Below are 27,347 nucleotides of genomic sequence, written 5' to 3'. Positions count from 1 at the left end.
CTCTGTTCTTTATTTCTGCCAGCAAAAGCCATTTAGCAAGAGTAGGTCTAACTGTTTGCCAAAAGGAGTAAATATGGAAGCTCTTCTGGTCAGTTGCTGCAGATAAGCCAATTAGGATAAAAGAAAAGGGAAGCAAGAACTGTTCTTATTTTCAAGAATTCAAAAGCAGAAAGCCCTCCAAGAAGGAGTAAAGATCAGTCTGGGATGGAGGAGTGAGGAGAACAAGAGATCTGGGACCTTAAAGACCTATTCATTTCTTACCTACAGGAAAGGACTCCTGTAGACCAGAGACTACTGCTGCTTGAAAGATTACTTTGTTTTATGAGATAAGTAGAATTAAGAGAGAAATGAAAATTCACCAAAATAATGACTGTCCATCCAGACCTACTTCAAGACACACAGTTCTAGCCACCTACCGTTCCTTTCTGACTGAGTATGCTACTATAAACACTCTCTATCCCTTGAACACCTTTTTATAATGGCTCTGAGGGTGGTAGTAGTAGTAGGATTCTTTTTTTTTTTTTTAAGGTTTTATTTATTCATGAGAGACACAGAGAGAGAAAGGCAGAGACACTGGCAGAGGGAGAAGCAGGCTCCATGCAGGGAGCCCGACGTGGGACTCGATTCCGGGTCTCCAGGATCACGCCGTGGGCTGAAGGTGGCGCTAAACCGTTGAGCCACCCGGGCTGCCCAGTAGTAGGATTCTTTTTTTTTTTTTTTTAAGAATTTATTTTTAAGTGATCTCTATACATAACATAGGGCTTGAACCTGAAACCCCAAGATCAAGAGTTGCATGCTCTACCAGCTAAGCTAGCCAGGTGCCCCATAGTTGAATTCTTACTGTATTTTAACTGTTAGCCTCTGCACTGCATCAGAGCTCTGGACTGAACAAAGGTAGGCTGTGAATGGGTTTGTAAAGAGAAGCAAAGGAATCACTACTTTTAAAAAAAAAGGAATCACATCACTACTACCATCTCCCTAACTTAAGCAGAGCCTGTTGACCAGCTTTGTGAACTGTACACATGGATTTCATCTCTTCCTAAATTCTTTCTCAAGACTTGGCTTTTGTTCATAATTTTTAAGTTCAAAGAACAGGCTTCTCCTTCTTTTCCCTGTGGTTCAGTCAGCCCTAGATTGATACTTTTTCCCCCTCTTCCTGAAAAGCACTTTGAATAAAAATTATTAAAATGAATAATACTAACTGAAATTTAAATAAAACCTTGAAATAAAAATAAATTTAAAAAATAAAATGAAAAATAATTGACTAGTCAGTATTTTTAGTGACTTTCACTTTCTCTGCCCCAGACTCAACAACACCCAGATAGCACAGGGGAAAGAAACATTTGAAACATAGTGGGCCCTGAGTGGATCCTCTCTGAATAGTACCTAAGTATACTTAACTGACTTTAAAATGCCATTAATTATAAAGTTCATTATTTTCGCATCTCAAGAAAGAAAACGTAGCTGCCAATTAAATTGTCATGTACTTAACTGTAAATCATATCTGATTTTGGAGCTGTTTAAAATGTGCACCTTAGAATCAATGGTATACAATATTATCCTACATTCCCTGCACTGTTAGGTTAAAAATAAAATTTTTCAGAATCTGTGGAATATTTCATATTTCTTTTGTGATTTCTAGTCTAGCTTTAATTGCCTTTCATGTCACTGAACTGTTTCAATTAGCAATAATCACGCCTCAGATAAATCTCATTGGCTACGACACTGCCACTGTACAAAATTCATGTCACTGAATTGTTAGTACACCAGCCTGTGAGAGTGAAAGGGACAGATTTGTGAATGGTCTGAGAGAAAATCCCCAAACACTACACAGTGGGAGGGAAGATGCATTATAGTGGGAACGAATATGAAAGAAAATATATCTCTTGAACAAATCTGCATGATGACAAAGGTGCCCTGTTAAGAGCTTTCTTATCCTGCTGAATGACCAAAGAGGCTAGGTAGGAATATAGTATTAGATGTCTTCAGGACTTTGGATAGGCTCCTCTGCTCTATTTATTCCTGGCCAATGAAGGCCTCTGTGGGCTAACATTTCATTTCCAATTATTACTTGTGGTACCTAGTCATCAGACTGTGAGTATAAGGAGACAGGGAAGTGGTTAATTGCTTTCAGATTGGAAACTCTGTTGGAAGCCATTTGGTTGTTTTACAGTGGAACTACTGGATGAAGTGGAACAAGGTGCAATGAGAGAAAAGACATCTTCTGTCAGGTATAGTGAAATAATTTTCTTAATTATGATTTTACCCAAATGTACACATTAGGGTAGAAAGACTTAACACTAATTCATTAGCTATGTAATTCCTCAAATGGCCTGAGGTAATAGAAATGAGAAGAAATAGGTGGATGTTTTCTTCCATCTTTAGATGGTATCTTCAAATCAATGTAAAAACAGTGGATGAGTGAGTCCTCTATGAAATGGAGGTCCAGATTCCTTACCATTGATATGTGGCAAAATCTGTGTACACATCAACAACAAAGAACAAGTTCATCAGAGTGTTGTTTTTTTGTAAGCATAGTGTAAATACAGAAAGAACCAGGATGGATAAAGATGAAGACCTAAACATATGTGAGCCTCTTTCTCTTGGCTCTGAGGCACCAGCCACCACCCTGCGGAATGACCTCAAATACAGCCCATCAGGTAAGTACTCGGGCTCTGAATTGTCTGAGTTCTTTTTATTGTGGTACAGAACCCTTGAGAGTTGGCATAACTCCAACTTAAGGTTCTATATGGAATCCTCAGCTAGGCCATTGTTTCTAGGCTCTGAATTAAGACAAAATATTGTGATTTATTTATTTTTATTTTATTTTATTTTTTTAAAGATTTATTTATTTATGATAGACAGAGAGAGAGAGAGGCAGAGACACAGGCAGAGGGAGAAGCAGGCTCCATGCCGGGAGCCTGACGTGGGACTCGATCCCAGGTCTCCAGGATCACACCCTGGGCCAAAGGCAGGCGCTAAACCGCTGAGCCACCCGAGGATCCCCCATTTATTTATTTGATAATTGAGGATACAAGGGTAAACTACATGCCAGACATTGAGGATACCAAAGTGTGGTATCTCTGCCCTGCCCTCATTGAGCTCTGGTGCAAGAAACAGACACTAAATAAGAAAAGGAGTATAACATACAGTATGTTACTGCCAAATGCTAAGGAGAAAAAAGAAGCGTGTGAAAAGAGTGGTTTTATAATTTTAGGGTGTTAAGGATAGACCTCACAAAAATGAGAACATTTGAGCAAAGGCCTGAAGGAAATAAGGGATTGAGTTGTATGGATATCTGAGAAATGTTTGTGGTTGCTTTTTTTTTTTTTTTTCAAGATTTATTTATTTGACAGAGAGGAGCACAGCAGGCAGAGGGAGAAGGAGAAGCAGGCTTCCCACTGAGCAAGGTTCCTCATGCAGGACTCAATCCCAGGACCTTTGGATCATGACCCAAGCCGAAGGCAAATGCTTAACCAACTAAGGCACCCAGATGCCCCAGGAAATTTTTTTTAAAGATTTTATTTATTTATTTATTCATGAGAGATGGAGAGAGAGAGAGAGGCAGAGACACAGGCAGAGGGAGAAGCAGGCTCCACAGAGTGAGCCCAATGTGGGACTCTATCCGGGGACTCCAGGATCACGCCCTGGGCCAAAGGCAGGTGCTAAACCGCCGAGCCACCCAGGGATCCCGGAAATGTTTTTTAGGCAGAAAAAAGAAGGAATATAAAGGCCCTGAGATAGGAACATGTTAGGATCTTGAAGGAACAGCGAGATCAGAGTGATTGGTGTAGCTGGAGCAAGGAGAGAAGCAATTGGAGATGAAGTGGGACAGGCATTTCATGGAGAACATTGTAGATCATTGTAGGGGACTCAAGCTTCTACTCTGAAGTCAGAAGAGAAACCATTGGAAGATTTTTGGTTTTACCATTTCTCTAATGACTAAGTATATTAAAGATCTTTTCTTATTTACTAGCTGAATATCTTTGGTGAATTGTCTGTTTATATCTTTTGTGCATCTTCTTGTTGGACTGTTATTATTCAGTGTTGAGAGCTCTTTATATATCCTGGACATAAATCTTTTCTCACATACATGCTTTACAAATATTTCTTCAAGTCTGCAATTTGTCTTTTTTAAATTTTTTTTTGGTTTGTCTTTTTATTCTAAATTATCTCTCAAAGAGCAGACATTTTTAATTTTGAAAAAGTGCAGTTTATCCACTTTTTTTCTTTTATGAATTGTGCTTTTGATATCCTATCTACAAAATTTTTTCCTGACTCAGTCACAAAGATTTTCTCCTATGTTTTCTTCTAGAGGCTTCATGGTTTTAGCCTACCTTCAGGCCTGGAATCCATTTTTAGTTCATTTTTATACATGATGTGAAGTATAGATCAACAAATTTCTTTACATATATATATTTTTAAGATTTTCTTTTTTTATTTGAGAGAAAGAGAGCACAAGCAGTGGGGAGAAGTAGAGAGAGAAGCAGACTCCCCACTGAGCAGTGAACCCAACTTGTGGCTCCATCCCAGGACCCTGAGATCATGACCTGAGCCAAAGGCAGACGCTTAACCACTTAACTGACTGGGCCACCCAGGTGCCCCCAAGTATGTGTCTCTGTCTGTCCTTCTTTCTTTTTGCATATGGATAGCCAATTGTTCCAGCATCCTTTGTTGACTGTATTTTCTCCATTCAATTACTTTTGCACCTTTGTCAAAAATTAGTTGTCCATGTATGTGTAGGTTCATTTCTGGACACTATACTCTGTTATAGTGATCTTTTTACACCAACCCTAGACTGTTTACTGGGTTTTGTTCGTTTTTTTAGACTGTTTTGTTTACTGTTGTTTGATGATAGAGCTTAAATCTGGTAATGTTAGTTCTCCAACTTTGTTCTTTTTCAGAGTTTTTTGGCTATTCTGTGCTCTTTGCATTCCCCTATGAATTTTAGAATCAGAATGCCAATGTCTATAAAAAAAAAAAAAAACCCCACTGGAGTTTTTACTGGAATCACAATGAATTGATAGATCAATTTAGGGAATATTGGTCTCTTAACTATATTGAATATCCCAACCCAATATATCCCTCCATGAGATCTTAAATTTCTCAACAGCATTTTGTAGTTCTTGGCATATAAGTCTTATAAATCTTTTGCTGTGTTTATCCCTATTTCATATTTTATGCTATTATAAATAGCATTTTTAAAAATACTTCTACTTCCAGGCAGCCCAGGTGGCTCAGCTGTTTAGTGCTGCCTTCGCCCCAGGGTGTGATCCTGGAGACCCGGGATTGAGTCCCACATCAGGCTCCCTGCATGGAGCCTGCTTCTCCCTCTGCCTATGTCTCTGCCTCTCTCTCTCTCTCTCTCTCTCTCTCTCTGTCTCTCATGAATAAATAAATAAAATCTTAAAAAACAATACTTCTACTTCCTATTGGATAGTTTTGAGCAGAAGAACAACATGATCTGACTTCTGTTTTAACAAAGTTACTCTAGATATTATATGGATATTGAGAGGAGGACGAAGGTAAAAGCATGAATGCTTGTTAGACTATTGAAATAATTTTAAGGCAAGTTGATATGGTGGCTTGGACTCTCGTGGTAGCCATATGTTGGTAAAAAGTGGTGGGATTCTGGATGTATGTTGAGGTGTAGCCAACACAGTGTACTGGTATATTAATGTGGTTTTGAGTGAAAGAGGAGAATCAAGGGTGACTTCAGGGGCTTCAGTCTGAGTAGCCTGAAGTATGGATTGCTATTCAGCTGACATGGGAACAGTTCTGGACAGAATAGGTTTTGGGAAGATGATTAAGAGTTTAGGTCCACCTAAGTTTGAATGTCAGACTAGAGAGTAGGAGAAAGGTCTGAGATGGAGATAGAAATGCAAAAGTTAGCTGATAAATGATATTTACAGCCTTGAGACTAGATGAAATCACCAAGAGAGAGAGTGTGGATAGAGAAAAAGAGGTGTGCAGACTGTCTTTTGCCACTCCAAAGTTTTAGAGGTTGGAGATGAAGAAAAAATGTTATGCTATACCTCTAACCTTTTAAATAAATGATTTTATTTTTACTTATTTTTAAAAAGATTTTATTTATTTATTCATGAGAGACACATTTATTTATTCATGGCAGAGGGAGAAGCAGGCTCCTTGAGGGGAGCCCGATTCGTGACTTGATCCCAGGACCCCAGGATCATGACCCAAGCCAAAGGCGTAGACGCCCAATCTCTGCGCCACTGAGGCATCCCTAAATAAACGATTTTAAAACATAATTAAGGACCCAGAGAATTCCAGACGTGTGGATTATGGCCCATCTCCAGGCCTAATTTTATTTTAAACCATTATTTTTTATTACGAACATCTTTTTAAAAAGTACATGTCTTAAAATATTTAAGATGTAAATCTACGAGGAGGGAAACATTACTGGATGTTCACAGGAAATGATTAAATAGTTGTATTCATAAGATTTTCACTGGTGAGGCTTTTGTTTATTCTCATTTGGGAAACAGGATGCTAGAGTGTTCACTGTGCGTTGAGATAATGCAGGTGATAATGAATAACATTAGACCTTTGAGTTACAATACAGGAGGTGTTTATGAGGATGGCTAAAGTGAATGAGAGGCCAAAGAAGACAAATATATCTATTACCTTCATTCTTCTGCAGAGGAAGAGGAGGTGACATACACAGTCATTGATCAGTTCCAGCAGAAGTTTGGTGCTGCAGTAAGTATTGCCCTTAATCATTCTGAGTGTTGTCTGCATATGGGTATCATGTTTCTGTCTCATGAATTTTTCTCTTATTATGAGATCATTGATGTTTTCCCTAATAAATTCAACAAAATATCTGAGTGCCTGCTAAAGGTCAGGCATTATTCTGAGGTCTGGAATAAAGTAATAGTAAAGACAAAGTTAACTATCAAGGAGTTTACATTCATTTCTTTTTCAAGATTTATTTATTTATTTATTTATTTATTTATTTATTTATTTAAGTAATCACTACACCCAGGGTGGGGATTGAGCCCACAACCCCGAGATCAAGAGTTGCATGCTTTTCTGATTGAGCCAGCTAGGCACCCTAAAGAGTTTACTTTTATTTTTAATTTTAATTTTTATTTATTTTTTTTTTTTGTTTTTTTGTTTTGTTTTTTTTTTGTTTTGTATTTTTAATTTTTAAAAAGATTTTATTTGTTCATGAGAGACATACAGAGAGAGGCAGACATGACTAATGACACTGAATGTCTTTTCATACTTTTGTTGATAATATGATGTACTCTCTTATGAAGTATTTATTCCCAATTTTTAAAACTTGTGTCCTATTGAGACACCTGGGTGGCTCAGCAGTTAAGTGTCTGCCTTTGGCTCAGTCCCAGGATCGAGTCCCATATCGGGCTTCCCAATAAAAAATAAATAAATAAATAAAATTAATAAATAAAATCTTTTTTAAAAGTTGTGTCCTATTATACATTGCACCTAATCTTATTTTTTAATTTATTCATGAGAGAAAGAAAGAGAGGCAGACACAGGCAGAGGGAGAAGCAGGCTCCCTGTGAGGAGCCCTATGTGGTACTCCTTCCCAGGACCCCAGGATCATGCCCTGAGCCAAAGGCAGATGCTCAACAGCTGAACCACCCAGGTGTCCTAGGAGTTTACATTTCAATGCAAGAAAATAAACAATTATCAGCTCCTGATAAGCACTGTGAAGAAAAATAAAGTGTGGTTTGAAGAGTAGAGTAATACGGAGTTCCTATTTTATATAAGGTGGACAGAGAAAACCTCTGTGAAGAGGTGATATTGGAACAGACATCTGAAAGAAGTAAGGAAGCTAGCTCTGTGGATATTTAGGTAAAGACCTTTAAAAAGCATGATTAGCAAGTGCAAAGGCCCTGAGACTGAAACACACTTAATCTATGTGGAGGAATAGCAGGGAGGCAGCACCACAGTGAAGAAGAGTGGTAGGAAATGGAAAGAGTCAGGAGGCAAATCAAGCAGGGTTTACTAGACATGGTAAGGATTTTTAGTTTGATTGAGTAGGATGGAGAGCCATTGGCAATTTTTAGAGAAACTTTTTTACTTATGTTTTTAAAAATCCATTCTACATGTTCTGCTTAGGCAATTTCTCTGTAATCATTTATTAATTTCAGAGATGACAGTAAATATTGAGCCTAGCATACAGTTCACAGACAGACTTCAGGGGAGTCATTAAGCTTCCTGTTTTTTTTTTTTGTTTTTTTTTTTTTTGTTTTTTTTTTAAAGCTTCCTGTTTTGTTGCCAGCTTATGCTTGTGTAAACAGATGCATTTTTTTTAAAGGAAGAATTAGCTTTCCACAGATTCTTTTTTCTTTTAACCACTTAATTGAGATATAGTTCATATACCATTAAATTGACTGATTTAAAATGTATATAGTTCACTGGATTTTAGCATATTCACAGAGTTGTACATCATAATGAATTTTAGAACATTTTAAAAAAGATTTAAGTAATCTCTACACCTAATGTGGAGCTTGATCTCACAACCCTGAGATCAAGAATCACACGCTCTACTGACTAGCCAGCCAGATGTCCCTAGAATATTTTTCATACTGACAAACTCTATGCTTCGAAGCTGTTACCTCCATGCCTCCCTAGTCCCCCCAACCCTTGGCAGCCAAAAATCTATTTTTTGCCTCTATTGATTTGTCTGTTTAGAACATTACATATATTATTTTTATTTACAGAGCACAAACATGCAAGTAGGGCAGGGGGTTGGGGGGAAAAGAGCAGAAGGCAAGGGAGAGAGAATCTTAAGAGGACTCCATGCAGACTGCAAAGCCCAATAGGAGCTCTACCTCACTACCCTGAGATCTTGACCTGAGCTGAAACCAAGAATCAGACGCTTAACTGACGACTGACTAGCACCCCTAGAACATCTCATATAAATAGGATTATACAATATATGGTCATTTGTGACTGGCTGCTTTTGCTTAGCATGTTGATCTGTGTTACAGCATGTATTAGTATTTCACTCAATTTTGTTGCCAAATAACATTCCTTTATATGTATATATCATATTTCATTTATCCTTTCACCATTTGGGTTCTTTCTAGTTTTGGCCATTATGAATAATGCTGCTATAAACATTCATGTACAAGTATAATAACTCTATGTTTAACATTTTGAGAATTGGCCATTGTTTTCCAAAACTGCTACATTATTTCATATTCCCACCAGCAGAATATGAAGATTCTGATTTCTCCACATTATTATTAACATTTGTTGTTATCTGTCATTCTGATTATAGCCATCTTAGTGGTGCGAAATGCTATCTCATTGTGATTTTGCTGATGCCTAATAATGTTGAGAATTTTTCATGTGTTTTTGTTGGGTGTTTATCTTCTTTGGAGAAATGTCTATTCCTTTACCCATTTTTATTTTCATTTTTAAAAGATTTTACTTATTTATTCAGAGACACAGAAATTGAGAGAGAGGCACAGACACAGGCAGAGGGAGAAGCAGGCTCCATGCAGGGAGCCCGATGTGGGACTCAATCCTGGGTCTCCGGGATCACACCCTGGGCTGAAGACGGCGCTAAACCGCTGAGCCACCGGTGCTGCCCCTTTGCCTATTTTTAAAAGTAAGCTCCATTCACAATGCGGGCCTTAAACTCACAACCCTGATATCAAGAGTCCCATGCTTTACCAAATGAACCAGCCAAGTTCCCCTTCTTTGCCGCCCCTCCCCCCTTTTAAGAAGGCTCCACACCCAGCATTGGAGCCCAACATGGGGCTTGAATTCATGATACTGTGATTAAGACCTGAGCTGAGATCAAGAGTTGGACGCTTGACTAACTGAGCCACCCAAGTGCTACCTTTGCCCATTTCTAAATTGAGTTGTAAGAATTTTTTATATATCAACACATTCTTTAAAGGGTCCAATGAGGGGCAGCCCCGGTGGCTCAGCGGTTTAGCGCCACCTGCAGCCCAGGGTGTGATCCTGGAGACCCAGGATTGAGTCCCACATCGGGCTCCCTGCATGGAGCCTGCTTCTCCCTCTGCCTGTGTCTCTGCCTCTCTCTCTTTGTGTGTCTCGTGAATAAATAAAGAAAATATTTTTAAAAATAATTAAATTAAATTAAAAAAAAATAAAAGGTCAAATGATGGGACACCTGAGTGGCTCAATGGTTGAGCATCTGCCTATGGCTCAGGTCATGATCCCAGGGTCCTGGGATGGAGTACTGCATGGGGATCCCCAGGGGGAGCCTGCTTCTCCCTCTGCCTCTCTCATGAATAAATAAATAAAATCTTAAAAAAAAGGGGGGTCCGATGACAACAACAAAAAATGAGATAAGACTGGAAATTTGGGGCAGCCCCGGTGGCGCAGCGGTTTAGCGCCGCCTGCAGCCCAGGGCGTGATCTGGATACCCTGGATCGAGTCCCACGTCAGGCTCTCTGCGTGGAGCCTGCTTTTCCCTCTGCCTGTGTCTCTGCCTCTCGCTCTCTCTCACTGCATCTCTATGAATAAATAAATAAAATCTTAAAAAATAAAAGACTGGAAATTTGAGGGATGCCTGGGTGGCTCAGCGGTGGAGCGTCTGCCTTTGGCTTACAGGATCAAGTCCCACATTGGGCTCCCTGCGGGAACCTTGCTTCTCCCTCTGCCTATGTCTCTGCCTCTCTCTCTCTCTTTCTCTCTCATGAATAAATAAATCTTTAGAAAAAGACTGGAAATTTGAAGAGGTAGTTGGAAATTCTTGTCAATAGAGAAATACAGCTTTTGTTCCTAGTTTTGCAGACTTCTTGCTGTTCTTTGGGGGTAGAACTGAAATTCAGCCCCCCTTTTTCATAATTGATAGAAAATACTCAATGTAGAAGCACTCTGTGCTGACTAAAGGAAGATAGCATGCTAGTGAAAGTCACCATGCCCTTCTGTTCTTGAGTAATTTACCTACCTGTAAAGTGGGGAGAATCTTGTATCATGTAGATATTTTCATAGTTTATGGGTTAAGGATTTTAGAATTGTATAATGTTTTGAAATAGGATACAATTATAGATAATCAAAAGATCAGCATGTGTTCCTGGAATATTGCTATATCAATTTTGAGTAACTTGATGAATCTAAGACTTTAAGGGACCTCTTAAGTTCTTGTTCCTCTCATTTTGAACACTGTACACTGTGAGACTCAGCCACTGTGTGAGTTCCCTTCAGTTATAGTAAATTTCCCTGTGTTAGGGCATTGTTTTTTGCTTGAGGAATCTGGTCATAGACATAGAAATCTTTTGCTGTAGCATTAGTGGTAACAAAAGGTTTCTGAGGGCAGCCTGGGTGGCTCAGCAGTTTAGCACCGCCTTCAGTCCAGGGCCTGATTCTGGAGACCCAGGATCCAGTCCCATGTTGGGCTCCCTGCCTGGAGCCTGCTTCTCCTTCTGCCTGTGTCTCTGCCTTTCTTTCTCCCTGTGTGTCTTATTAATAAATAGATAAAATTTAAAAAAAATTTAAAAAGTGAGTTTTTCAACTCGTATTAGCATTTAGGATATGAATTATTTATGTTCCAGTTGTGCTATAATTTTGTAAAAACTAAAAGGATTAGAAACAATGTGCTGTGTGTGCATGTGTAAAAGAAGGTGACTTGTGTTTTGGATTAGTCAAATTTTGCAAGTTTAAAAAATATTATCCACTTTGTTAATCACTAGCCATTTTACTTGTGCCATTCATGATATCATGGTAGCAATATTTATTCTCTGGAGATTTTCTTCTTTCTCACCAGATGCTCCACATCAAGAAGCAGAGTGTCCTGAGTGTGGCAGCAGAAGGTGCTAATGTGTGTCGTCATGGGAAACTATGTTGGCTTCAGGTAAAAGATATTTTCAACTTTTTATTTTGAAATAATTGTGGCTTCACTGACAAATTGATCTTAATGGTCTTCTTCATGTCACCTCAGTGTCGCTATCCTATAATTTATTTGGAATGTCTTTCACTCTTCTGAGTTTATCCTTTTCAAAAGCAAAGAGCTTCTGTCTCTTCATAATTTCACTTTTATAATCATCATTGCTGGGATCCCTGGGTGGCTCAGTGGTTTGGTGCCTGCCTTTGGCCCAGGGTGCGAGCCTGGAGTCCTGGGATTGAGTCGCACGTCAGGCTCCTGGCATGGAGCCTGCTTCTCCCTCCTCCTGTGTCTCTGCCTGTCTCTCTCTCTCTCTATGTCTATCATGAATAAATAAATCTTAAAAAAAAATAATCATCATTGCTGTCTCACAGGCTCTGCTTGAGGTCTTCTTCCCCGGCTCTTTTCTCTCTCCTTAGATATATGGAAAATTTCAGGGGTGGCTGGTTGGCTCAATCAGTGGAGTGTGCAATTCTTGATCTTGGGTTTGTGAGTTCAAGTCCCATGTTGGGTATAGAGATTACTTAAAAATAAAGCCTTTAACTTGATTTAATTAAAAATTTAAAAAATATTTTATTTATTCATGAGAGACACAGAGAGACAGGTAAAGACACAGGCAGAGGAAGAAGCAGGCTACATGTAGGCAGCCTGATGTGGGACTTGATCCCGGGACTCCAGGACCATGCCCTGAGCCAAAGGCAGGTGCTAAACCACTGAGCCACCCAGGGATCCCCTAATTTAATGTTTTAAAGTAATCTCTACACCAACGTGGAGCTTGAACTCACAACCCTGAGAACAAGAGTTGCACGCTCTACCAACTACTGGGCATCCTCAAAATAAAATCGTTTTTAAGAAAAGATGTGTGAAGTTTTGAGTTTTTTTTAATGAAGAATTTTTATCTTTCCTTCTGGTTGGTAGCATTCCATAGCAGGGTTCTGTCACATTTTCATTTTCCTGGACCTGGGAGATGTCAGGTGAGGGTCCCCATTGTGTCGAAAGAAGTTTGTGGTGAGCCTTGACTAGCTGTAGGATAGACAGCCACCTTTGGATCAAACTCAGCAGTATCAGTTTTAAGGTGGGCCAAAAAAGCAGGCTGAATCCTCCACCAGTGTTTTCCATTATTTGAGTCAGGACCTACCTCCACCTACTGAGAGAATAAAGTTTATTAGGATTGGCAATTTGCCCACTTCTCAGGGTTACATCGATCAAGGTATCTACACTAAATGATTCATAATATGAAAAAAATTGGGCAGCCCAGGTGGATCAGTGGTTTAGCGCTGCCTTCGGTCCAGAGCATGATCCTGGAGACCCAGAATCAGGTCCCGCGTCAGGTTCCCTACATGGACCCTGATTCTCCCTCTGCCTGTGTTTCTGCCTCTCTCTCTCTCTGTGTGTATCTCATGAATAAATAAATAAAATCTTTAAAAATATATGAAAAAATTATGTGAGAACCTAGTCATCTTGGCATCATTTTATGGTGAAGAATCAGAAACCACTGAGGTAGTTAACAAATGGAAATTACTGTAGATTTGATAGACTTTATACAGCTGCCAAAAATTAATGACAAGTGCAATGCAGAAAAATGTTTGCAGAGTTATGAGTAGAAAAAAGCAGGATATAGATTGAAATGCACATTATCAGAGCCATATACATTATTTGCATATGAAAAATGGAAGGGAGTGTTGTATGGCGTGTATTGGCTTGCTGAAGAAATGTCTAAGCCATTCATCGCCCCAGTTCTGTTCTAGTTGATGCATGTACAGTGGTGAATCCAGTGTAATCTCTCTTCTCACAGAGTTTTCAGTCTAGCAGATAATTATTTTTCAAACTTTTATAATGTGTCTATTCAGTTTTTATAATTAAGGAGGTAAAGAAAAAGAAAGAAGTGACTATTTTAGGTGTTCTATTCTAGCAAACAATATGAAAGTTCTGAAAATGGATATCAGGTAGGACTGCCAATTTTAGCTATACCAACACTTAGCTCCTAAAATGACAAATATGGCATTAGACTGCCATGTCTCTGGTTCTCTAGACCAATTTGGATGTCTCTTTGCCTTCGTTCTCTGACTCAGTAGATTATCCAGGTATAGTATCGTCTTTGTGAACTTCATGATCAGAAACAATCTAAAACTCGTAAAATTGTATAAAATCGTCTTAAAAACAGTGTTTCACATCCTACCACTTGTGCCAACTTATTTGTTGTCTATTTAAAATTGCTAGAGAGCAGGAATCTTCTCTTTTGAGTGATTTTATGTAACACCTAACACAACCATGCATACTATGAGACTCTGAGAAATAGCATTTTGTGTTAATAACAATGAAATGCTATTAATTCCCCGTAGATCCTTGGTGTATTAAAATGCTGAGGGTGAAATGTCAAACATTAAATTTGGGACTGTAAAAAAGCAAAGGCTAAATCCACCAGCTTGTCTATTTCTGTCCTCTTGAAAAGTCACAATGAGGGCTGCCCAGGTGACTCAGTTGATTAAGTGCCTGACTCTTTTTTTTTTTTTTTTTGAAGATTTTATTTATTCATTCATGAGAGACACAGGGAGGGGCGGGGTAGAGACATAAGCAGAGGGAAAATCAGGCTCCTTGCGGAAGCCTGATGCAGAACTCAATCCTGGAGCCCGGGGATCACGCCCTGAGGTGAAGGCAGACACTCAACTGCTGAGCCACCCAGGCATCCCAAGGGTCTGACTCTTGATTTCAGCTCAGGTCATGATCTTGGGGTCGTGGAATTGAGCCCCATGGTGGGCTCCACTCTTGGCAGTGCAGAGTCTGTTTGAGATTGTCTTTCTCCCTCTCCCGGCTCATGCTCGCTCTCTGTCTAAAGATCACAAATGATAGTTTCTTAAGATTTAAACTTGTTTTCCCTAAGAATCACTGAATGACTATTGTTTTCTTTAAAAGTGAGGATGTTAAATATTTTATCATATATCTTTCTTGATCCTCAGATCTTCTTCCTTAGTTCTTTTCTTCCTATAATATGTATGTCTGGATGGTCTATTATAGGTGGCCACAAATAGCCGAGTTTACTTATTTGACATTTTCCTTCTGGGAAGTCGTGCTTTCAACAATGGACTTCAGATGGTATTAGAAGACAAGAGAATTTTGAAGGTGAGTGTGTAAACTGATTCCCCTGCTAGTAAGATTAGCAACCAGGTTCTAATTACTCTTTCTTTCTTCTGATTCCATAGGTTATCCATGATTGTCGTTGGCTTTCTGATTGCCTCTCTCATCAGTATGGAATTTTGCTGAATAATGTCTTTGACACACAGGTACATGCATGGAAACCATTGATTTAGTCCAGCATTTATAGCTCTTATAGAAAATAGGCCTTATCTGATAAGTGATTGAATCTTTTTGTGTGTCCCTCATTCTTGCTTTTTTCTTCATGTAAGATGTCTGTTCAATAGGTAAGAACATTTGATGAGCTTTTTAATAAAAGATCTACAATTAAAAAGCTTTTTAAATAAAGCTCTACAATTAAAAAGCTTTTTAAATAAAAGCTTTTTAATAAAAGCACTACAGAAAAGTTAGTTTAGTCAGTTGAGCATCTGACTCTTAATTTTGGCTTGGAAAAAAAATTTAAAAAAATTTCGGCTTGGGTCATGGTCTTGGAGTCATGGGATGGAGCCCTATGTCAAGCTCCCCACTCTGAGAGGAATCTGCTTATTTACCTCTCCCTCTGCCCCTCCTCCTGCTTGTGTGCTCTCTCTCTCTCTCTCTTTAAGATAAATAAATCATTAAAGAATAAAAAATATTTAGGATTTTCCCCCTCATTTTGCTCTAGAATTTGTCAAATAAGAAACAAGCTCTCAGGTACCTGGCTGGCTCAGTCAGTAGAGCTTGCCACTCTTTTGTGTGTGTGTGTGTGTGTGTGTGTGTGTGTGCTTGAAACTCTTGATCTCAAGGTCATGAGTTCAAATCCCATGCCGTGTGTAGAGATTACTAAATAAATAAATATTTCAAAAATTAAAAAAGAAGAAGAAGAAGACGCATGCTCCATACTCTCTAGCATTCAGAAACTCAAAACATTTGGGGGGTCATTCAGAAGTCCTAGATGAGACACTGTGAGGTGAACAGTCCCATCTGTGCCTTTAGCTCATATGTATCACTTAGGGCTAATGACTAGTTTGCTAGCTGCTAGTGGCAGATTGAATTAGATATGCCCCAAAAGCCTATTTTGGTCAAAATAGTCTGATTATGTATGATTTTCTCTGCCCTAAAGAATTCTAGGGTAATGAGAAATCCTTATTCAATACTAGCTAGCTCTTAGACTTGATGTGAGTTTCTAGTTTGGCTGTGAGAATAGTAAAACCACTAGTTCTCATTGTATCTTTATATCTCATTATATCTGTTATGTTCTTCTAGTCTTCTAGGTTTAATGCTTGTCAAAGGGACATGTTGAATATCTAAGTCTAGATCCCTTGGAGAGGGGTTAAAATAATGAGTTAGCCAGTTATTTATTTTTTTAAGTAATCTCTACATCTATAGCCAATTATTTTTTAGCAGAAATTCCTTTAAAAAAAATTTTTTTTGTATATTTTATTTATTCATGAGAGTCACAGAGAGAGAGGCAGAGACACAGGAAGAGGGAGAAGCAGGCTCCCTCTGAGGGAGCCTGATGTGGGACTCGATCCTCGGACCCTGGGATCAGGCCCTGAGCCAAAGGCAGACGCTCAACCACTGAGCTGGTATTCCCTGGAAATTCCTAAAGGCTCAATTTTATGTTGTTAAATATGGTTCCAGTTTGCTCTTTTTTTTTTTTTTTTTTAAGATTTTATTTATTTATTCATGAGAGACAGGGGGTGGGGGGCAGAGACACAGGCAGAGGGAGAAGCAGGCTCCATGCAGGGAGCCCGACATGGGACTGGATCCCAGGTTTCCAGGATCAGGCCCTGGGCTGAAGGCGGTGCTAAACCATTGAGCCACCCAGGCTGCCCCATCCAGTTTGCTCTTTATGTATCTGCCCACAATGAACTTTACGCCACTTCTCTTCTTTACATTTTCCTTGGGCCTTCTTTCAGGATCTTTCACTATATAGAGATTATTTCTAGCTTATACCAAAATGTAAGAGAATTGCTTATTGTTCCCCTGAGGCCATTAGGCTTCTTGATGAGACCCCATATGAAGATATTGGCAAATCTTTCCATACTTACTTTTCAGATTTCCATAGTACAAGAAGCAGTAATTCAGAATTTTTCCAGTTTTTTTCCCTTTTACACAGTGCATTAGCTTCCTGTTGATATTGTACAAATTACCACAAATTTAGTAGCTTAAAATAACAGAAATATACTCTTAACAGTTCTGGAGGTCAGTAGTCTGAAATCATTTTCACTAAGCTAACGTCAGGTTATCATTAGGGATGATAACTTTTGAAGGCTCTAAGAGGAGTCTGTTTCTCTGCCTTTTCAGCTGACACCTGTGTTCTTTGGCTTGTGGTTTCTGCCATCTTCAAAATACACCACTGCAGTCTGTGCTTCTATCACCTCATCACCTCCAGTGACTGTAGTCAAATCTCCCTGTGCCTCCCTCTTATACATTTAGGACCCACCTAGATAATTCAAGATAATCTTCCTATCTCAGGAGTCTTAGCTTAATCACTCCTGCATGGGCAGCCCGGGTGGCTCAGTGGTTTAGTGTGCCTTCAGCCCGGGGTGTGATCCTGGAGATCTGGGATCGAGTCCCATGTCAGGCTCCCTGCATGGAGCCTGCTTGTGTCTCTGCCTCTCTCTCTCTCTGTCTCTCATGAATAAATAAAATCTTAAAAAAAAAATCACTCCTGCAAAGTCTGTTTTACCATATAAAATAACATTGACAAGTTCCAGGGATTAGGATGTGGATGTCTCTGGGGGCCATTATTTAGCCTACAACACATAGATAAATAATTAGTTCAATTCTTAATTTTTTAAAAGATTTTTTATTTATTTATTCATGAGAGACACATACACACAGAGAGAGAGACAGAGACACAGGCAGAGAAGCAGGCACCATGCAGAGAGCCTGATGTGGGACTCGATCCCGGGACTCCAGGATCACACCCCGGGCTGAAGGCAGGCGCTAAACTACTGAGCCACCCAGGGATCCCTAAAAGATTTTTTAAAAAAGATTTGTTTGAGAGACAGTGTACACTGATAAGCAGGGGGGAGGGGCAGACGGAGAGGGAGAGGCAGACTCCTCACTGAGTAGGTAGCCAGATGTGGGGCTCCATTCCAGGGTCCTGGGGTCATGACCTGAGCTGAAGGCAGATGCTTAACCAGCTGAGCCACCCAAACGCCCCAAGATTTTACTATTTTTAAGTCATCTCTTCACCTAACATGGGGCTCAGACTCATAACCGTGAGATCAAGAGTTACATGTTCTACCAACTAAGCCAGCCTGATGCCCCTCCAATTCTTAATTTTATTAGCTTTCCTTAGCAACATTTTGCCAAAGTTGCTGATAAGTAATACAAATAATTCTTGAAATTTATCTTCCTTTCCCCATTGCCTAAAGGCACCAAAGAGTAATAGATAACCATAAGGCAGGCAAACAAAAGAAGTGAAAAAGAAAAGAGACTAGGATACATTAAAATTGAGTGAGCCTTTTCTTTTTTACTTCTTCCCTTATTTTTCAGAATAAGTTGACTGAACAATTTTTGACGGCATTTTCTATCATACGGGGCTTTGGGGAAAATGGTATTTAAGACATTTTTCTAAAAATATATCTAGGCACACCTGGGCAGTTCAGTGGTTGAGCATCTCTGCCTTTTGCTCAGGTTGTGATCCCAGGGTCCTGGGATGGAGTCCTGCATCAGGCTCCCTACAGGGAGCCGCCTTCTCCCTCTGTCTGTGTCTCTATCTCTCTCTCTGTGTTCCTCATGAATAAATCAATAAAATATTAAAAATAAATAAAATTAAAAAATTTAAAGTATCTAAATTTCTAAATATTTAGGAATGTCTAAAGACATTTTCTAAATATATATAAATCTAAATATTTCTGCCATGACGTAGCTTTCTATATATTCTAGAGACAGGATTTTGTTTTGTTTTTTATGTCACAGGTAGCAGATGTCCTTCAATTTTCCATGGAAACAGGTGGCTTTCTTCCAAACTGCATCAGTTCTTTAAAGGAGAGTTTAATCAGACACCTTAAGATGGCCCCTAAATATCTCTCCTTTCTGGAAGAGAGACAGAAATTGATTCAGGTGAGTATTAAAATGTGTCCCACATGACACTGATTTTTCTAAGTGTTTTGTGAGCAGGATCATCAGTGTATTATATAGACAAATGACAGCTGCTATGTAAGCTTATGGGCATTGCCAAAATCTTAGCTATTTCAAATGGGAAGTTTGTGATCTCAAGTGAATAAAAGCAAGGATTCAGATTTGTTGGTTATGAGAAAATACTCTGAAATAAATTTGCAATCCTTCAGGGGAGGATTTTGTTGGAAATGTGGATTAAGGTGATGGAACAAAAAGTTTTCATCCTGGGATGCCCGGGTGGCTCAATGCTTGAATGTCTGCCTCTGACCCAGAGGGTGATCCCAGGATCCAGGATTGAGTCCCACATCAGGCTTCTTGCAGGGAGCCTGCTTCTCCCTCGGCCTGTGTCTCTGCCCCCTCTCTGTGTGTCTAATGAATAAATAAACAAAATCTTAAAAAAAAAAAAACACCTTTTCATCCCAATTATTTCTCCCAAAGTAAGATAAATTTTCCTTAGCTCTAATAGCCTCACCTGCACACTTAGATCATGACCATATTGACTACAGTTTTGGTCCTATAATCAAGTCTTCTGTCTTCATTTTTGAATGAGAAGCCTTGATTGATCGATCGATGGATTGATCTCTCTCTCCATCCCTCCCCTGCCACCCCATCTTTTCCCTCTCACACATACATATTCACTGTATACATACATTAGGAGTGTGTGTGTGTGTATTTTCAAAAATATACTGTCATTGAAAAAAATGACAGTAATGTTTTAAGTTAACCCTTTAACAGTTATTTAAAGTTTGCTTATTATTCAAATAAAATTGTTTTGGTGTCTCTAGGAAAATCCAGAAGTGTGGTTCACACGACCTCTTTCACCCTCTTTGCTGAAAATTTTGGCTCTAGAAGCTACCTACCTACTACCCCTTCGTTTGGTACTCCTGGATGATATGATGTCTGATCTAACCGCCCTTGTGGACGGGTACCTAAACACCTACCGAGAAGGGTCTGCAGATCTCCTGGGAAGCACAGAGGTAAGTGTGGCTCTCTGTGACTATGTTTTTAGAACTTCTATTCCCGTCCCATTCCTCATGGTGGCACAGTGGATACTCCCTCTTTGTAGCTACAGCAAATCATGAGGCAGACTTGGTAATAAATATTTGAAAGGACTATAGCTTGGGCTTACTTAATCTCCTTGAGTACTTTTTCACAATATTAAGTTACATTCTGTCAAAGAATAGGTAAATTGACGATTTCATTACTAATTTCTAAGAAGCCAGCACAAAGTAGCAGAACTATAGACCTGGAGTTGGCAAACTATTGCCCTAAGGCCACATCTGGCCCATAGTCTGCTTTTGTACAGCTTATAAGGCAAGAATGGTCTTCATGGTTTTAAAGGATTGTTTAAAAAAAACGAAAGTGGGGCAGCCCCTGTGGCCCAGCAGTTTAGCGCCGCCTTCAGCCCAGGGTGTGATCCTGGAGACCTGAGACAAGTTCCATGTCCGGCTCCCTGCATGGAGCCTACTTTTCCCTCTGCCTCTCTCTCTCTCTGTCATGAATAAATAAATAAAATCTTAAAAAAAAAAAAAAACAGTGTATGCAACAGAGACCATTTGGCTATAAATATTTACTATTTGGCCCCTTACATAAAAGGGTTGCAATCTGGGGACACCTGGCTGACCCAGTCGGTGGAGCGTGTGAATCTTGGTCTTAGGGTTTTGAGTTTGAGCCCTGAGTTGGGCATAGAGATTGCTTAAAGATAAAATCTTTTAAAAACAAACAAAAAAGTTTGTAGTCTGCTGTTACTAGCCATTCTTACTTAGGAATACTGAAGCAAAATCCTAAATAAAATAATAGCAGTTTTTATGTGATCCCTACTTAAGTATATTATACTTCTAATGTGTTATTGGTTTCTACTTGCAATTATGATAAAGTGTTAGGAAATTCTCCATTTTCCTAGAACAAAGAAAGTCTTATGATAATCTCATATATGCTGAAAGAAAAATGTAACCTTTCTGTATTTTGCTCTCACTGTTTTAACAAGAAAAGAGCAATATAAAAATCCTTGCATATCTTGTTCGACTGGAGAATTTTTTTTTTTTTCGACTGGAGAATTTAAATGTCTTTCATTTATTGTTGTAAAACTAAGGAATTTTGTAACTTTTTATATTTTGCTTTTACTGTTTAATGCTGAAAAAATTAGATAATATTTTATATACATTACTGATTAAAGTTGGAATACATGTAAAACATATCTCAAATAAGAAGTCTACATAATGTTTGGGAACACTAAAAGCATTCCCATTAGTGTCAAGAAAATATAAAAATTGTGACTACTACCACATAAACATTTTTTGAAGCAATTAGCCAATGAAATTTGAAGAGAAAGAAAAGACAAACTATAAAAAAATGAATAGGAGGAATCAGAATTATGACTTGCCTATGATACAGCTGAAAACTGTAGAAAAGCAAAGGAAAAAATATTACTACAAAATAACAATTTAGTAAAATGAGTACAAATATAACATCAAAATTGATAGTTTTCCTGCATCCATATACACAGCAAGATAATATAATGGGAGAAAACATCTATTTATAATTGTAACAAAAAGATAGATTACCTAGAAATAAATTTTACAAGAAATGTGAAATATAAAGAAAACATTAAAATATTACTGAATGGGGATCCCTGGGTGGCTCAATGGTTTAGAGCCTGCCTTCAGCCCAGGGTGTGATCCTGGAGACCCGGGATCGAGTCCCACATCAGGCTCCCTGCATGGAGCCTGCTTCTCCCTCTGCCTGCCTGTGTCTCTGCCTCTCTCAATGTCTCTCATAAATAAATAAAATCTTTAAAAAATAATAAAATAAATAAAATATTACTGAATGGAACAAAAGCAGACTTAAATGAATGAGAACACTAAGCATTTTTAGCTATCCATTACTCCCAAACTGACTCCTGAATTTACCCCTATTCCAAAAAAATATTAACACCAGCATTATTTTGGCAAATTGTGATTATAGTGTTTATAAAGGTAAATACATATAAATAAGAATAGTCCTGTTAGATATTAAGTCCTATAACTCTACATTAAATAAAAATCATTTGTGGGGGCACCTGCATGGCTCAGATAGAGCATGGTAGAGCCTGCAACTTTTGATCTCAGGGTTGTAAGTTTGAAGCCCATGTTGGGTGCAGAGATTAGTTAAAAACAAAACAGTGGGTGTGACTGGTACATGTATAGGCAGATCAATTGATCATAGTAGAGAACCCAGCAATAGATAGAATATATATCTGCCAATATAGGGGCGGCGCCTGGGTGGTTCAGTCAGTTAAGCGTCTGACTTAGGCTCAGGTCATGATTCCAGGGTCCTGGGATCTAGCCTTCATTGGGTTTCCTGCTGAGCAAGGGAGCCTGCTTTTTCCTCTCTCTCTGTCTCTCTGCCCCTCTCCCCTGCTCATGCTCTTTCTCACATGTGCCTTCTCTCAAATAAATGAATAAAAATCTTTAGTATATGTGCTGCCGAAGCGAGCACTGAATAAAAATCTTTAAAAAAAAGATATCTACCAGTATGGTTGGGATAAAAGTGGAATTTCCAACTAATGAGAAAAAGATAATCAATAAATGGCTTTAAGTAATTGACTAATGGGATCCCTGGGTGGCGCAGTGGTTTAGCGCCTGCTTTTGGCCCGGGCTCGATTCTGGAGACCGGGGATCGAATCCCACGTCGGGCTCCTGGTGCATGGAGCCTGCTTCTCCCTCTGCCTATGTCTCTGCCTCCCTCTCTCTCTCTGTGTGACTCTCATAAATAAAAAAAAAAAAAAAAAAAAAAAAAAAAACAGTAATTGACTAACCATTGTAGGGGAGGAGAGTCAGAGTTGGATTACCAAAAAATACCCCTCGGATCAAGTATTTATGTAAACAATAGGATTATAAAATTATTTAAAAAAAAAAAAAAAAAAAAAAGAAAATTATTTCGGGCAGCCCGGATGGCTCAGCAGTTTAGCGCCGCCTTCGGCCAGGGGTGTGATCCTGGAGTCCCAGGATTGAGACCCACGTCGGGCTCCCTGCATGGAGCCTGCTTCTCCCTCTGCCTGTGTCTCTGCCTTTCTCTCTCTCTCTGTGTCTCTCATGAATACATAAATAAAATCTTTAAAAAAAAGAGAAAATTATTTCACAGTAGAAATGCTTTTCTAGGGATCCCTGGGTGGCGCAGCGGTTTGGCGTCTGCCTTTGGCCCAGGGCGCAATCCTGGAGGCCCGGGATCGAATCCCACATCGGGCTCCCGGTGCATGGAGCCTGCTTCTCCCTCTGCCTCTGTCTCTGCCTCTATCTCTGTGACTATCATAAATAAATAAATAAATAATTTTAAAAAATATTTAAAGAAAAGAAATGCTTTTCTAAAAAAAAAATGCTTTTCTCCCCCTTCCAATTCACTGAAGAATAATTGATAAAATTAATTTTATATAAAGTATACATTGTGATAATTTGATATATATATACATCGTGGAATGATTATCAAGACTAAGCTAATTAACATATCCATCACTTCACATAATTAACTTGGTGTGTGTGCTGAAAATGCTGAAGATCTTCTCTTAGCAATTTTCAAGTATATAATACTGAATTATTGTGGTAAACATGCAGTACTTAGAATTTATTTTTTTTTAATAATTTATTTTTCTTGTAATTGAAAGCTTGTACTCTTCTACCTACATCTCCCCCTTTCTCCCCTCCTTCCAGCTGCTGGCAACCTCTATTCTTCTTCTATGAAATAAGCTTTTTTTAAAAAAATAATTTCACATATAGGTATATGATACCATCTCCTCATTGTGTTTTAGATTTGCATTTCCCTGATGATTAGTGATGTCAAGCACTTTTTAATATACCTATTAGGGATCCCTGGGTGGCGCAGCGGTTTAGCGGCTGCCTTTGGCCCAGGGCGCGATCCTGGAGACCCGGGATTGAATCCCACGTCAGGCTCCCAGTGCATGGAGCCTGCTTCTCCCTCTGCCTGTGTCTCTGCCTCTCTCTCTCTCTGTGACTATCATAAATAAATAAAAATTAAAAAAAATATACCTATTAGCCATTTGAATGTCTTCTTTAGAAAAATGTCTATTCAAATCCTATGTTCATTTTTAAATTGGATTACTATTTGCTTTTTTTGCTATTGAATTTTATGAGGGAATGCCTTTGCAATGCAGGAATACTCTAACTCATAAAAGATTAACAAATTTGACTTTGAAGTTTTCCTTTGGTGAAAATACTATGATGAAAGTCAAAGCAACCTGGGAAAAATTATTTGCCTCATGTAACAGGACATTTTCTTAACATATTCTTTACTATAATATTATGTAATGACAGGCTACTGGAAATAACAAAATATCCAGATGGATTTGGTTAAATAAATTATGGCATATCCATATAGCTCTTAAAAATACTAATGTGGAAAAATCTCCAAGACTAATTTTTAGTTTAAAAAATCAAGATGCAGAAGAATATATAAGACTGTGTTACCATTTGTGTAAAATAATTTTTAGAAAGAGTCATAAAATAAAAGGTTGGAAGAAAACTAAAATTGAAAAATGCAATGCAATGAAAATATAAACATTTAGTAACAGATGTACACAAACATGATCACAGATGCACAGACTATCTTTGGGAGGCTATGTAAGAAACTGCTTTTTAGAAGATGTACTCACTAAGGCAACTGGGAACAGGTTGGAAGGGACACTTTTCATTGTATAATCTTTATACATACACACACACATGCATAACACATAATGCACAACACACACAAAAACTGTAGATTCAAAATATTTAACTTGATCAAAAAATAGTACTACTATAATTGAATACGCTAGAGGGAGCCATAAGAGCACATTTGAATTGATCCTCACCAAATTCTGGTTAAGTATAGTAGAAGTGATTTTAAGGACCATATTCAGAAGTTTACTTATAATACACTTATTTTCTTTCTTTTTTTTTTTTTCTTAGCCTACATGTATGGAGCTTCCTGAAGAACTGCTTCAACTCAAGGACTTCCAGAAGCAGCGCAGAGAGAGAGCTGCAAAAGAATACAGTATGAATGCACAGGGACTCCTAATAAGGACAGTGCTACATCCAAAGAAATTGGTGACAGAGACAGGAGGGAAAGGGGGGAATGAAAGGATTTCCTTACTTTGTAAAAACTCTACGCTAGATGAAACGCCAGGTTTTACATCTCATCAGGATGTAAATTTGCTGAAAGAAGAATCTAAAAATAAACAAGCTTTGACAGAACCTCAGCATCTACCTCCCATGAAGGAAGAAGCCAGTGAGGATTGTATCAACAAACTCATTTGCCCTGAGTCAGAGGTGCCAGAGGAAGAGGGAATAATAACGCAAAAAGAACACAGTAAGATCCTCAAACAGGAGTTTCGGACAAGTTTATCTTTGAAAGAGGAGATAGCACAGTTACTGATGGTGGAAAACCAGGAAAATCTAAATTGCACAAAACAAGATGTTTCAGTGTCTCCTTCCCTTCCTCAGGAAACCGAAGTATCTCCAAGTGACACCTTTCATCCTTTTAGAAAAGCTGTGCCTCCCACACTTCCTCCCTGTCCAGCCTTGGAGAAAACCGATTCTTGGATAAATCTGTCTCCACATTTATCTTAGAGATGTGCAATTTATTCTTGAGACCGTGAACATGGCTCATTTCCTCTGCCAATAGGGCCTTCCTCAGTGCTTCAGTTTTTCATGTTGTAAATTTATTTTTGCCTCAGTCTCAAAGGAATGAAGGCTTCAGGGAAAATTATATCTTCTTGCTTATATGCCTAGAATTTGATTAGGAGGGAATGAATAAGTTAAATAATGGGAGAAGAAAAATTTTTGATTATGTCACTGTGCAGAAATGTTCTCAGTGGTCACAGCGAATAATTTATCATAATTTCGGTTTAGAGGATTTGAGAAGGGGAAAAATCTTGGGTTTAGTCTCTGGAAGAATCTATACTTTTAAACTTTTTTTTTTTTTAAATGTAAGCTCTATGCCCAAAGTGGGGCTCGAATTCACAACCCCAAGTTCAAGAGTTACATGCTCTACTGACTGAGACAGCCAGGAGACCCTGACTTTTAAACTTCTGTTGTATTTTTTTATTTGAAGGGGGTTGGTAAAACTTGTATCAATAAGTTTAAAAAAACTGGTACCTGATAACTTTACCAGTACTTTTTTCTTTCTTAAAATACTAACTTTATCAATTATGCCTGAAAAAAGCTGAGAAAAATCCTTTTTTTGAATTTTTAATGTCTGTCTTATGTCATAGACAAACACTAGTCAATGTTATTATAGGAATCAATATCCCAGTTTTAATTTCTTTTGATTCCATTTACTTCTAGAAGATTTTGTCCATTTTTGTAACAAAGCAGGGGCTTTTTTTGAGTATGTCTGTTATGTAAACTTGAAGTTTGATTCCCCTTTATTTTCCTGGAGTTGGTATACTTTTTTTTTTTTTTTTTAATTTTATCTAGGTTCCACACCCAGTGTGGGGATGGAACTTAAAACCCTCAAGAGTTGCATTCTCTACTGACTAAGCCAGCCAGGTGCCCCAGTTTGGTATACTTTCTTAAGTGAAAGAAGGCACTGAGCCCTTTTTATAGTGAATACTTGCAAGTTGCTTACATTCATTTGTGTACAATAACCAATAAACCTGTTGTGTCATTGGGTTATCTCTTTTTTTCATTGGGTCACAGTAGGAATAAATTGGCATATGTCTGGATTTCTAGGTCTAGAGTTTGGTTTTAAAAATCTGTAAGTTGACTCTTATATAGAACTCTATTGTGCTTATAGGAAACTTTGGGACAATCTACAATTAGGAACATCCTTGTCTGCATGTGCCGAATCGGAGTGCCACTGAACGAAAGATATAGGCAGGTCTAAGAGCCGTCAGCTCATCCCTGCACTTGCAGTGTTTCACTTTGTCCTTAGTCTAGAAGGTTGCTTGAGGCCAAGGTTGTTTCTGGTTCATCTTGGGTGAATACATCTTCAGGTTGAGCCCAGAATGTGGTTAATCCAGGTTTACTCTGGAAAGGGCATGAATTCTTGTAAAATTCCTAGAGTTGATTTAACTTCTTATGGAATCATTAAATTACCACACACAACATATATCCATAAAGGCTATAAAGAAAAAATATACTTCATATTCAAAAGAAGAATTCTTGCTTCATTAGGTATGTTTGGCTAAATTTAAGAAGAACCGGGGTGCCTGGGTGGCTCAATTGCTTAAACGACTAACTCCTGATCTCAGCTCAGGTCTTGATCTTGCAGT

The 27,347-nt window shown here is 38.5% G+C and overlaps 1 protein-coding gene and 1 non-coding gene across 22 annotated transcripts in view; one reads left to right on the top strand and one right to left on the bottom strand.

Moving 5' to 3' along the window:
• EXD1 (exonuclease 3'-5' domain containing 1) overlaps window positions 1-26,744 on the top strand; it is a 35,795-nt gene extending 9,051 nt beyond the window's left edge. For 14 of the 21 annotated variants that reach the window (XM_025473133.3, XM_025473131.3, XM_035708735.2 and 11 more), the window contains 9 exons: window positions 2,174-2,231; window positions 2,539-2,660; window positions 6,662-6,720; window positions 11,738-11,824; window positions 14,870-14,974; window positions 15,055-15,135; window positions 18,902-19,045; window positions 19,888-20,079; window positions 25,042-26,744. In XM_025473133.3, the coding sequence (XP_025328918.1) occupies window positions 2,174-2,231; window positions 2,539-2,660; window positions 6,662-6,720; window positions 11,738-11,824; window positions 14,870-14,974; window positions 15,055-15,135; window positions 18,902-19,045; window positions 19,888-20,079; window positions 25,042-25,701 (1,508 nt within the window). In that variant the 3' untranslated portion in view covers window positions 25,702-26,744. Of the gene's footprint in view, window positions 1-267; window positions 434-487; window positions 659-678; window positions 697-729; window positions 2,232-2,533; window positions 2,661-6,661; window positions 6,721-11,737; window positions 11,825-14,869; window positions 14,975-15,054; window positions 15,136-18,901; window positions 19,046-19,887; window positions 20,080-25,041 lie in introns of those variants that run through there. The other 7 variants (XM_049104382.1, XM_049104381.1, XM_049104385.1 and 4 more) reach the window with 6 other exon arrangements.
• Window positions 1,604-1,743, bottom strand: LOC112676210 (U4 spliceosomal RNA). Its single transcript, XR_003146381.1, has one exon. It is a non-coding gene; the product is annotated as a U4 spliceosomal RNA (small nuclear RNA).
• Window positions 26,745-27,347: the final 603 nt, after the last annotated feature.

Source organism: Canis lupus, chromosome 30, assembly GCF_003254725.2.
Source record: "Canis lupus dingo isolate Sandy chromosome 30, ASM325472v2, whole genome shotgun sequence".
Lineage (NCBI taxonomy): Eukaryota > Metazoa > Chordata > Mammalia > Carnivora > Canidae > Canis > Canis lupus.
This window is presented reverse-complemented; position numbering and strand designations above follow the sequence as displayed.